Below are 12,500 nucleotides of genomic sequence, written 5' to 3' on the forward strand. Positions count from 1 at the left end.
TTTCTATTCAACCTGGCCCGGGTATCCTGGAAGGATATTGACCTCATTCCATCAGTAGAGGATGCCTGGTTATTCTTTAAAAGTGCCTTCCTCACCATCTTAAATAAGCATGCCCCATTCAAAAAAAATTGAAACAGGAACAGATATAGCCCTTGGGTCTCCCCAGACCTGACTACACTTAACCAACACAAAATCATCCTGTGTCCTGTGTCGTGCAATCTGGTTTCAGAGCTGGTCATGGGTGCACCTCAGCCACGCTCAAGGTCCTAAACGATATCATAACCGCCATCGATAAGAGACAATACTGTGCAGTCGTATTCATTCTTACTCTGTCAATCACCACATTCTTATCGGCAGACTCAACAGCCTTGGTTTCTCAAATGACTCTCTCGCCTGGTTCACCAGCTACTTCTCAGACAGAGTTCAGTGTGTCAAATCGGAGGGCCTGTTGTCCGGACCTCTGGAAGTCTCTATGGAGGTGCCACAGGGTTTAAGCCTCGGGCCGACTCTCTTCTCTGTATACATCAATGATGTTGCTCTGGCTGCTGGTGATTCTCTGATCCACCTCTACGCAGACGACACCATTCTGTATACTTCTGGCCCCTCTTTGGACACTATGTTAACTAACCTCCAGACGAGCTTCAATGCCATACAAATCTCCTTCCGTGGCCTTCAACGGCTCTTAAATGCAAGTAAAACTAAAGGCATGCTGTTCAACCGATCGCTGCCTGCACCTGCCCGCCAGTCCAGCATCACTACTCTGGACGGTTCTGACTTAGAATACGTGGACAACTACAAATACCTAGGAGTCTGGTTAGACTGTAAACTCTCCTTTCAGACTCACATTAAGCATCTCCCAATCCTAAATTAAATCTAGAATCGGCTTCCTATATCGCAACAAAGCCCTCCTATGGACTATTATTACAGAGGACAACAAAGCCAAGCAACTCCATGGAAGAACTGCCTCCTCATTCTTAGCGCTTGGCTTTTCTACAGTTTCTACCTTTACATAATGATGCCATCACCCCATTTGCTTTGTTACATAGTTTCCATTCTCTTATTGGCTCAGATATTGGGGCGTAGATTATATTGGTGGCGTGACATGCATACCTCTTAGCTAATGTTCCTGTCCAAAGGTCTTTACGAGTTCAGATCTACATTATCAATGTATACTTAACTTATATGTGTGTCCTGTAGCCTTCACAAGATCAGATATGGCCCAGACCAGAGATATATTGTTGGTTTACCTTGCCTCATCTTCACAGATTCTGCTTACGTTCTGTTCTCTGCATGTCCAATGGTCAATTCGATGTTGATTCAACCAATTCAATTATCAATTTCAATTCAAGAATTTGTAAGGTTCTCATTTTGCATAAAATGGACAGAGACCAGCCACCAAAATTAGCCAATAGCTGTTTATTCTCGAGAGCTCTGGTCATAATACCATGTACATTGGTTTAAATACCTCACATTTCGTCAGAAATGTCCCTCCTCGGGGGATGGTAGGGGTGCGACTGACGTGTTCTCCGTTTGCTCCCGTGGTATTCTTAAAGTTTATGTGAATTCTGCAGCAGAACCATATTTATTTTCAGGTATTAATTTGGTGATCCCTTTCCGTAAAAACCAAGACTACTTTGCTTCCGAATGTCAGCATGTCGACCAAACATAAGGCCAAAAGCATGACTTTGAGAAAACCCGGCCTACAAGACCCGCTCTCATCACCGCCCTCTCCTGAGTCTGAGGGCCCGGGGACGCACACTTTACCCGGGGGCGCGGCTTGGCCTGGCGGCGCTGAAATGAACATTCTCGAGGCCATCAAACCACTACGCTCTGAGATAGTTGAAATGAAAACACAGATGGTTGCTACGATTGAGGCCAGAATACAGGAGGTTTCTGATACTTTAAAAGCAGATTTAACCATCCTGCGGAACGAGACTGTGCCGGCAATTACATTACTCAAAACAACAACTGCGTCACACACTACAACGATTGCAGCACTGGAGGCCTCCGCTACTAATGTCTCCGACTTAACTACATCCCTGGAGGCTGAAGTTAAACGCCTAGCTGCGGATTTGAAAAAGGTGAGGGAGAGCTGTGTGAGTTTAGAGGGATTCTCTCGCCGCAATAATCTGAGACTTGTATCAGTCCCAGAGTCCGCGGAAATGCATCGCGCCACGGATTTCGTTTCAGGGCTGCTGAAGGATGTTCTTGCCTTAGATGAAAAGCCCCTGATTGATCGAGCCCACCGGTCGCTGCGCCCAAAGCCCCGGAATGGGGAGAGGCCCCGTGACATAATTCTTCGAGTGCACTTTTTTCATGAGAAGATGGAGATCCTCCGACCCCGCAATACCACTCTGAGCTTGAATTGAATTGTTCAGTTCTAATGTTCTAATTCTCATTCCGTCTTTTTATTTTTTTTTTCTGTTTTTTTTCTGTACTTTTTCCAAACATTTACCACCGTACATTATTACTCTGAGACAAGTTATTCTGGGGGTTTTGGGCACTCATTGCTTTTCCATTCTATGCTCTAATGACAGGGTTGAATAACGGGAATGCCCAGAGGGGCCGAAATAATACGATCAAGTACATTTCTTGGAATACCAAAGGAGTTAACAACCCGGTGAAGTGTAAGAGGGTGTTGCCACACTTAAAGGGTTTGAATGCAAATATTGCATTTCTACAAGAGACTCACTTGAGGACTGGTGAGCATTTTAGGATGCGTAAGGACTGGGTTGGTCAAGTGTTCCACTCAAATTTTCATAGTAAATCAAGAGGTGCTGCTATTCTGGTTGATAAAGCTACTCCCTTTGTAGCTTCTGAGGTTATTGCTGATCCCAAGGGACGATACGTCATAGTAACTGGTGAACTGTTTTCTACCCCTCTTGTTTTGGCTAGTGTTTATGCTCCCAATTGGGATGACACAAGTTTCATTTCTTCCTTTCTGTCTGCTATTCCCAATTTAGAGTCTCATTTGTTGATTTTAGGGGGGGATTTCAACTGTAAAATGTCCCCAGTTCTGGACAAGTCCTCACAAATAAATACAGGCCCATCTAAATGTGCCCTACTTATTCAATCCTTTCTTCAGAAATATGCTATGTTTGAGGCCTGGCGTTTCCTACATCCTACAGAGAGACAGTATTCCTTTTATTCTCATGTTCATCAAACATACTCCCGGATTGATTACTTCTTTTTGGACAAAAAACTTCTGCCTAACCTTCGGCAGTGTACTTACGAGAGTATTGTTATCTCTGACCATTCACCATTAGTGCTTGAACTAGAGTTTCCCCAGCGACCTCCTAGGTGTTATCAATGGCGTCTCAACCCCATTTTACTCTCAGATAAGGAGTTTGTCAATTTCATTTCTTCTGAAATTACCTTATTCCTAGAAACTAATTCAACACCAGGTATGTCCTGCTCTACCATATGGGAGTCTCTCAAAGCATACCTACGTGGCCAAATTATTTCTTATACAGCCAACCAAAACAGAGTTCGCTCCCAGCGACTTCGGGACCTGAGCGAGTCCATAGCCACATTGGATGAGAAGTATGCTACGGATCCTTCCTCTGATCTACATAAAGAGCGCCAACTACTCCAATCTGAATTTGATGAGCTTTCTACCAGGCAAGCTGAACAGTTACTCTTGCGAGCTCGATACAAAGTCTATGAACAAGGCGACAAGGCCAGTAAACTCCTTGCACATCAGATCCGTAAATCTGAGGCCTCACGGTTAATCCCACAAATAAGGACCCCATCTGGTGCCACCACAGTTATACATAAAGAGATCAATGATCAATTTAAACAATTTTACTCTGCGCTATACACCTCTGAATCCCCTCAAGACCCTTTGCTGATTGACTCCTTCTTTAATGGCTTTATTATTTATTATTATTATGCACGCCCAATTTTTCAGTTTTTGATTTGTTAAAAAAGTTTGAAATATCCAATAAATGTCGTTCCACTTCATGATTGTGTCCCACTTGTTGTTGATTCTTCACAAAAAAATACAGTTTTATATCTTTATGTTTGAAGCCTGAAATGTGGCAAAAGGTCGCAAAGTTCAAGGGCGCCGAATACTTTCGCAAGGCACTGTAGTTTACAAGCCTTCTCACATTGTCTTCCACCTGCTAAATAATCTACTACAAGCCCAAGGTCTCTCCCCTCCCTGGGTGGGGACAGAATGTCCTGTAAGGAACAGCGTATTCCAGCCGGTCTGACGATAGCGCCATTCGTTTCTAACAAGGAACAGAAAGTCCTTGTTCTAATTCTTGGCTAAAACTACACACATTATTTAGTGTTATGATTATAATGATATGATTCATACATTCATACAGTGACAGGGTAGTATTCTGTTTAGTTACATAGTTCTACGTTAAATGTATACAAAATGTAGTCATTATTCATAAAAATCCCATAACAAACACTCACATAGGTTTAGCCTTCATTCTGCTTACACATGTCTAATATTTAAGCTTATATTGATCATTATTTCTACCTTAAAGAGAAGAGTATAGGTTACTGAAAATCATCCGAAGACTGGAAAATCTCCCCCAGTCACTGGGCCTGGAAAGGGTTGATCTCCCCCAGTCACTGGGCCTGGAAAGGGTTGATCTCCCCCAGTCACTGGGCCTGGAAAGGGTTGATCTCCCCCAGTCACTGGGCCTGGAAAGGGTTGATCTCCCCCAGTCACTGGGCCTGGAAAGGGTTGATCTCCCCCAGTCACTGGGCCTGGAAAGGGTTGATCTCCCCCAGTCACTGGGCCTGGAAAGGGTTGATCTCCCCCAGTCACTGGGCCTGGAAAGGGTTGATCTCCCCCAGTCACTGGGCCTGGAAAGGGTTGATCTCCCCAAGTCACTGGGCCTGGAAAGGGTTGATCTCCCCCAGTCACTGGGCCTGGAAAGGGTTGATCTCCGCCAGTCACTGGGCCTGGAAAGGGTTGATCTCCCCCAGTCACTGGGCCTGGAAAGGGTTGATCTCCCCCAGTCACTGGGCCTGGAAAGGGTTGATCTCCCCCAGTCACTGGGCCTGGAAAGGGTTGATCTCCCCCAGTCACTGGGCCTGGAAAGGGTTGATCTCCCCCAGTCACTGGGCCTGGAAAGGGTTGATCTCCCCCAGTCACTGGGCCTGGAAAGGGTTGATCTCCCCCAGTCACTGGGCCTGGAAAGGGTTGATCTACCCCAGTCACTGGGCCTGGAAAGGGTTGATCTCCCCCAGTCACTGGGCCTGGAAAGGGTTGATCTCCCCCAGTCACTGGGCCTGGAAAGGGTTGATCTCCCCCAGTCACTGGGCCTGGAAAGGGTTGATCTCCCCCAGTCACTGGGCCTGGAAAGGGTTGATCTCCCCCAGTCACTGGGCCTGGAAATGGTTGATCTCCCCCAGTCACTGGGCCTGGAAAGGGTTGATCTCCCCCAGTCACTGGGCCTGGAAAGGGTTGATCTCCCCCAGTCACTGGGCCTGGAAAGGGTTGATCTCCCCCAGTCACTGGGCCTGGAAAGGGTTGATCTCCCCCAGTCACTGGGCCTGGAAAGGGTTGATCTCCCCCAGTCACTGGGCCTGGAAAGGGTTGATCTCCCCCAGTCACTGGGCCTGGAAAGGGTTGATCTACCCCAGTCACTGGGCCTGGAAAGGGTTGATCTCCCCCAGTCACTGGGCCTGGAAAGGGTTGATCTCCCCCAGTCACTGGGCCTGGAAAGGGTTGATCTCCCCCAGTCACTGGGCCTGGAAAGGGTTGATCTCCCCCAGTCACTGGGCCTGGAAAGGGTTGATCTCCCCCAGTCACTGGGCCTGGAAATGGTTGATCTCCCCCAGTCACTGGGCCTGGAAAGGGTTGATCTCCCCCAGTCACTGGGCCTGGAAATGGTTGATCTCCCCCAGTCACTGGGCCTGGAAAGGGTTGATCTCCCCCAGTCACTGGGCCTGGAAATGGTTGATCTCCCCCAGTCACTGGGCCTGGAAATGGTTGATCTCCCCCTCGAGGATGGAGAAGCTGTCGTCGTTAAAGTATGGGGATTCAGGTGGGGGGGATCTGGGTAGTACGAATGAGGACATTTTTCTCTGTTGAGATAATTTCCTTATTCATTTCTAGCCAGATGTAAAATGTTCCTTTTTTGACAAATTTAATAGTGGGTTAGGTCTGCTCTATACCAAATTAGCATACTGCCCGAGTCTCTTCCCTGTTTCACACCTGGTGGATGGGATGGGACTACCAGCTCTCTGTAACCTAGAGGACAACCAGTGGGTCCATCTCCTCTATACCACCCACCTGGTAGTTTGGTGGATGGGACTACCAGCTCTCTGTAACCATAAGGGCAACTTGTGGGTTCGTCTCCTCTATACCACCCACCTGGTAGTTTGGTGGATGGGACTACCAGCTCTCTGTAACCTAGAGGACAACCAGTGGGTCCGTCTCCTCTATACCACCCACCTGGTAGTGTGGTGGATGGGACTACCAGCTCTCTGTAACCTAGAGGACAACCAGTGGGTCCATCTCCTCTATACCCCCCACCTGGTAGTTTGGTGGATGGGACTACCAGCTCTCTGTAACCTAGAGGACAACCAGTGGGTCCATCTCCTCTATACCACCCACCTGGTAGTGTGGTGGATGGGACTACCAACTCTCTGTAACCTAGAGGACAACCAGTGGGTCCATCTCCTCTATACCACCCACCTGGTAGTGTGGTGGATGGGACTACCAGCTCTCTGTAACCTAGAGGACAACCAGTGGGTTCATCTCCTCTGTACCACCCACCTGGTAGTTTAGTGGATGGGACTACCAGCTCTCTGTAACCTAGAGGACAACCAGTGGGTTCATCTCCTCTATACCACCCACCTGGTAGTTTGGTGGATGGGACGACCAGCTCTCTGTAACCTAGAGGGCAACCAGTGGGTCCATCTCCTCTATACCACCCACCTGGTAGTGTGGTGGATGGGACTACCAGCTCTCTGTAACCTAGAGGGCAACCAGTGGGTCCATCTCCTCTCTACCACCCACCTGGTAGTTTGGTGGATGGGACTACCAGCTCTCTGTAACCTAGAGGACAACCAGTGGGTCCATCTCCTCTATACCACCCACCTGGTAGTGTGGTGGATGGGACTACCAGCTCTCTGTAACCTAGAGGGCAACCAGTGGGTCCATCTCCTCTAAACCTGGTAGTGTGGTGGATGGGACGACCAGCTCTCTGTAACCTAGAGGGCAACCAGTGGGTCCATCTCCTCTATACCACCCACCTGGTAGTGTGGTGGATGGGACTACCAGCTCTCTGTAACCTAGAGGGCAACCAGTGGGTCCATCTCCTCTCTACCACCCACCTGGTAGTTTGGTGGATGGGACTACCAGCTCTCTGTAACCTAGAGGGCAACCAGTGGATCCATCTCCACTATACCACCCACCTGGTAGTTTGGTGGATGGGACTACCAGCTCTCTGTAACCTAGAGGACAACCAGTGGGTCCATCTCCTCTTTACCACCCACCTGGTAGTTTGGTGGATGGGACTACCAGCTCTCTGTAACCTAGAGTGCCACCAGTGGGTCCATCTCCTCTATACCACCCACCTGGTAGTTTGGTGGATGGGACTACCAGCTCTCTGTAACCTAGAGGAAAACCAGTGGGTCCATCTCCTCTGTACCAGGTTTCTTGTTGGATGATAATGTCTGTATTTCTGATTTCTTTGACGAAGTCCAGGTTCCTCTTTAGACCAAAGGCAGATGACCTCAGACCTTGGATATTCCAGGATGAGATCGTAAAATATTTTAGTTCCATAGTGTCTAGTGTTGTTTTTGTGTGGTTTAGGCACAGACCATCACAGTAGGTGTGAGCAGAGCTTGTTGAACATCTGATACATACTCTTAGGTCTCAGGACGGGGCTTGGGCGGGTGTATTAGTGGGGGTTGGGTCTGTCTCAGGATGGGGCTTAGGCGGGTGTGTTAGTGGGGGTTGGGTCTGTCTCAGGATGGGGCTTAGGCGGGTGTGTTAGTGTGGGTTGGGCCTGTCTCAGGATGGGGCTTGGGAGGGTGTGTTAGTGGGGGTTGGGTCTGTCTCAGGATGGGGCTTGGGCGGGTGTGTTAGTGGGGGTTGGGCCTGTCTCAGGATGGGGCTTTGGCGGGTGTATTAGTGGGGGTTGGGCCTGTCTCAGGACGGGGCTTGGGTGGGTCTATTAGTGGGGGTTGGGTCTGTCTCAGGATGGGGCTTGGGCGGGTGTATTAGTGGGGTTTGGGTCTGTCTCAGGATGGGGCTTAGGCGGGTGTGTTAGTGGGGGTTGGGTCTGTCTCAGGATGGGGCTTAGGCGGGTGTGTTAGTGTGGGTTGGGCCTGTCTCAGGACGGGGCTTGGGTGGGTGTATTAGTGGGGGTTGGGCCTGTCTCAGGATGGGGCTTGGGTGGGTGTATTAGTGGGGGTTGGGCCTGTCTCAGGATGGGGCTTGGGCGGGTGTATTCGTGGGGGTTGGGCCTGGTGGGGGTTGGGCCTGTCTCAGAATGGGGCTTGGGCGTGTGTATTAGTGGGGGTTGGGTCTGTCTCAGGATGGGGCTTGGGTGGGTTTATTAGTGGGGGTTGGGCCTGTCTCAGGATGGGGCTTGGGAGGGTGTCTTAGTGGGGGTTGGGCCTGGTGGGGGTTGGGCCTGTCGCAGGATGGGGTTTGGGCTGGTGTTTGGGTGGGTTTGTTTGGGTGGGTCTCGGCTGGTTGGGGTGTGGCTGGTGATGCTGTGGTCTTGGTGTAGGGGTGTGGAGTGGGTTCTCTTGGTGCAGGTCCTTCTGGGAGGGGGGGGGGGGGGGTCTTTGCAGGTCTGGGAGGGTGTCTCGCTGGTCTGGGCCGCACAGTCCAGGGAAATGCTTGCATTCACCCACTGTATGGTAGCAGGGTGGATGTAACCACTGGTGCGTTGGGGGAAAGTAGAAGAAGCTTGTTCAATCAGTCCCTTTCCTGCTGGGCCCTCAGGTCGTTTGTGCCCGTGTGAATTATGGTGTGACTCGGGGACCCTAGTCTGTCCTCTGACAACAGCTCCAGGGCATGCCCAGTGTTTGTCCTCTGACAACAGCTCCAGGGCCTAGTGTTTGTCCTCTGACAACAGCTCCAGGACACGCCTAGTGTTTGTCCTCTGACAACAGCTCCAGGGCATGCCTAGTGTTTGTCCTCTGACAACAGCTCCAGGGCCTAGTGTTTGTCCTCTGACAACAGCTCCAGGACATGTCTAGTGTTTGTCCTCTGACAACAGCTCCAGGACATGTCCAGTGTTTGTCCTCTGACAACAGCTCTAGGGCATGTCCAGTGTTTGTCCTCTGACAACAGCTCCAGGGCCTAGTGTTTGTCCTCTGACAACAGCTCCAGGACATGCCTAGTGTTTGTCCTCTGACAACAGCTCTAGGGCATGTCCAGTGTTTGTCCTCTGACAACAGCTCCAGGGCCTAGTGTTTGTCCTTTGACAACAGCTCCAGGGCCTAGTGTTTGTCCTCTGACAACAGCTCTAGGGCATGTCCAGTGTTTGTCCTCTGACAACAGCTCTAGGGCAGGTCCAGTGTTTGTCCTCTGACAACAGCTCCAGGGCCTAGTGTTTGTCCTCTGACAACAGCTCTAGGGCATGTCCAGTGTTTGTCCTCTGACAACAGCTCCAGGACATGTCTCGTGTTTGTCCTCTGACAACAGCTCCAGGGCCTAGTGTTTGTCCTCTGACAACAGCTCTAGGGCATGTCCAGTGTTTGTCCTCTGACAACAGCTCCAGGACATGTCTCGTGTTTGTCCTCTGACAACAGCTCCAGGGCCTAGTGTTTGTCCTCTGACAACAGAGGACTCTCTCTCTGCCATCTTGTTTCCCTGTGGTCTTTCTCTCTCTCTGCCATCTTGTTTCCCTGTGGTCTCTCTCTCTCTCTCTCTCTCTCTCTCTCTCTCTCTGCCATCTTGTTTCCCTGTGGTCTTTCTCTCTCTATCTCTGCCATCTTGTTTCCCTGTGGTCTCTCTCTCTCTCTCTCTCTCTCTCTCTCTCTGCCATCTTGTTTCCCTGTGGTCTTTCTCTCTCTCTCTCTGCCATCTTGTTTCCCTGTGGTCTCTCTCTCTCTCTCTACCATCTTGTTTTCCTGTGGTCTTTCTCTCTCTCTCTCTCTCTGCCATCTTGTTTTCATGTGGTCTTTCTCTCTCTCTCTCTCTCTCTCTCTCTCTCTCTCTCTCTGCCATCTTGTTTCCCGGTGGCCTCTCTCTCTCTGCCATCTTTTTTTCCTGTGGTCTTTCTCTCTCTCTCTCTCTCTCTGCCATCTTGTTTCCCTGTGGTCTTTCTCTCTTTCTCTCTGCCATCTTGTTTCCCGGTGGTCTCTCTCTCTCTCTCTCTCTCTCTCTCTCTCTCTCTCTCTCTGCCATCTTGTTTCCCTGTGGTCTTTCTCTCTCTCTCTCTGCCATCTTGTTTCCCGGTGGTCTCTCTCTCTCTCTCTCTCTCTCTCTCTCTCTCTCTCTCTCTCTCTGTCATCTTATTTTCTTGTGGTCTTTCTCTCTCTCTCTCTCTCTCTCTCTCTCTCTCTTTCTCTCTTTCTCTCTCTCTCTCTCTCTGCCATCTTGTTTGCCTGTGGATTTTGTTGTTGTCTTTGATTCTGCCATTGAAGCTTGGGGTACATTTGTCCCCTCCTTGGTTACAATACACTCTTTGATGGTACATTTGTCCCCTCCTTGGTTACAATACACTCTTTGTCCCCTAGGGATATAAAGGCTAGGAAGAGAAGTGATAGTGTTATACTGTAATTGTCTCTCTCCCTCTCGACCCTCCTTTCTCCATGTACAGAGGAAGAGAAGTGATAGTGTTATACTGTAATTGTCTCTCTCCCTCTCGACCCTCCTTTCTCCATGTACAGAGGAAGAGAAGTGATAGTGTTATACTGTAATTGTCTCTCTCCCTCTCGACCCTCCTTTCTTCATGAACAGAGGAAGAGAAGTGATAGTGTTAAATGGAATTGTGATTCTAATGCCACCATGGAGATGAATCCAGAGGGCCTACCTTCCCTGGACTACAGGGAAGAGGACCCCCCTCCCAACAAACACCTCAAGTACCACACCAGCCTGCAGAACATGATCCCATTCCGCTTCTCAAACAAGTAAGTCCCAACTACACACCTCTAACCCCTAACCCCTAACTCCTACCCCCTAATAACCCTACCCCATAACCCCTAACCCATAATAACCCTAACCGGTAACTCATAATACCGCTAAACATAATGACCCTAACCCATAATAACCCTAACCCCTAACCCCTACTCCCTAATAACCCTACCCTCTAACCCTACCCCCTAACCCAAAAGAACCCTACGCCCTACCCCCTAATAACCCTACCCCCTAATAAACCTACCCCCTAATAACCCTACCCCATAATAACCCTACCCCCTAATAACCCTACCCCCTAATAACCCTACCCCCTAATAACCCTATCCCCTAATAACCCTACCCCTAATAACCCTACCCCCTAACCCTACCCCCTAACCCAAAATAACCCTACCCCCTAATAACCCTACCCCCTAATAACCATACCCCCTAACCCCTAACCCCTAATAACCCTACCCCCTAACCCCTAACCCCATAATAACACTAACCCCTAACCATAATAACCCTAACCGGTAACCCATAATACCCCTAACCCATAATTCCCCTAACCCATAATACCCCTAACCCATAAGAACCCTAACCCATAATAACCCTAACCCCTAACCCATAATACCCCTAACCCCTAACCCATAATACCCCTAACCCATAATACCCCTAACCCATAATAACCCTAACCCATAATAACCCTAACCCCTAACCCATAATACCCCTAACCCCTAACCCATAATATCCCTAACCCATAATATACCTAACCCATAATACCCCTAACCCTTAACCCATAATGTCCCTAACCCATAATATCCCTAACCCATAATACCCCTAACCCCTAACCCATAATAACCCTAACCCATAATACCCCTAACCTATAATATCCCTAACCCATAATATCCCTAACCCATAATACCCCTAACCCCTAACCCATAATAACTCTAACCCATAATACCCCTAACCCATAATAACCCTAACCCATAATACCCCTAACCCCTAATAACTCTCTATGGGATTGGATCTTTTCATACAACAGTGTGTATAATTGTTGTTGCACCCTGATGTTGTCTGTCTCTGTCCAGGTCCAACCCCATGGACGATGCGGGCTTCTTCTCCTTCACCTCGTTTGCCTGGATGACTCCCATGATGTGGAGCCTGTTCAGGAACCGACTGGACAAGAGCTCCCTGTCTCTGTCTTCTCATGATGGGGCCGAAACCAATGGGAAGAGGTGGGACTCATTATGCTAACCCGCGTTAGCCCACGGAGCTAATGCCTAGGCATTGTCTGTCAATGGGAAAAGGTGGGACTCATTATGTTAACCCGAGTTAGCCCACTGAGCTAATGCCTAGGCATTGTCTGTCAATGGGAAAAGGTGGGACTCATTATGTTAACCCTAGTTAGCCCACTGAGCTAATGCCTAGGCATTGTCTGTCAATGGGAAAA

At 49.2% G+C, this 12,500-nt stretch overlaps 1 protein-coding gene across 9 annotated transcripts in view; it reads left to right on the top strand.

Moving 5' to 3' along the window:
- The window catches only part of abcc12 (ATP binding cassette subfamily C member 12), a 229,730-nt gene that overhangs the window by 89,845 nt on the left and 127,385 nt on the right, over positions 1 to 12,500 (top strand). For all 9 annotated transcript variants that reach the window (XM_090223368.1, XM_090223367.1, XM_090223366.1 and 6 more), the window contains 2 exons: positions 10,895 to 11,064; positions 12,139 to 12,285. In XM_090223368.1, the coding sequence (XP_090079494.1) occupies positions 10,895 to 11,064; positions 12,139 to 12,285 (317 nt within the window). The remainder of the gene's footprint in view (positions 1 to 10,894; positions 11,065 to 12,138; positions 12,286 to 12,500) is intronic.

This window comes from Oncorhynchus mykiss, chromosome 26 (genome assembly GCF_057628025.1).
Source record: "Oncorhynchus mykiss isolate SJ-2025 chromosome 26, ASM5762802v1, whole genome shotgun sequence".
NCBI lineage: Eukaryota > Metazoa > Chordata > Actinopteri > Salmoniformes > Salmonidae > Oncorhynchus > Oncorhynchus mykiss.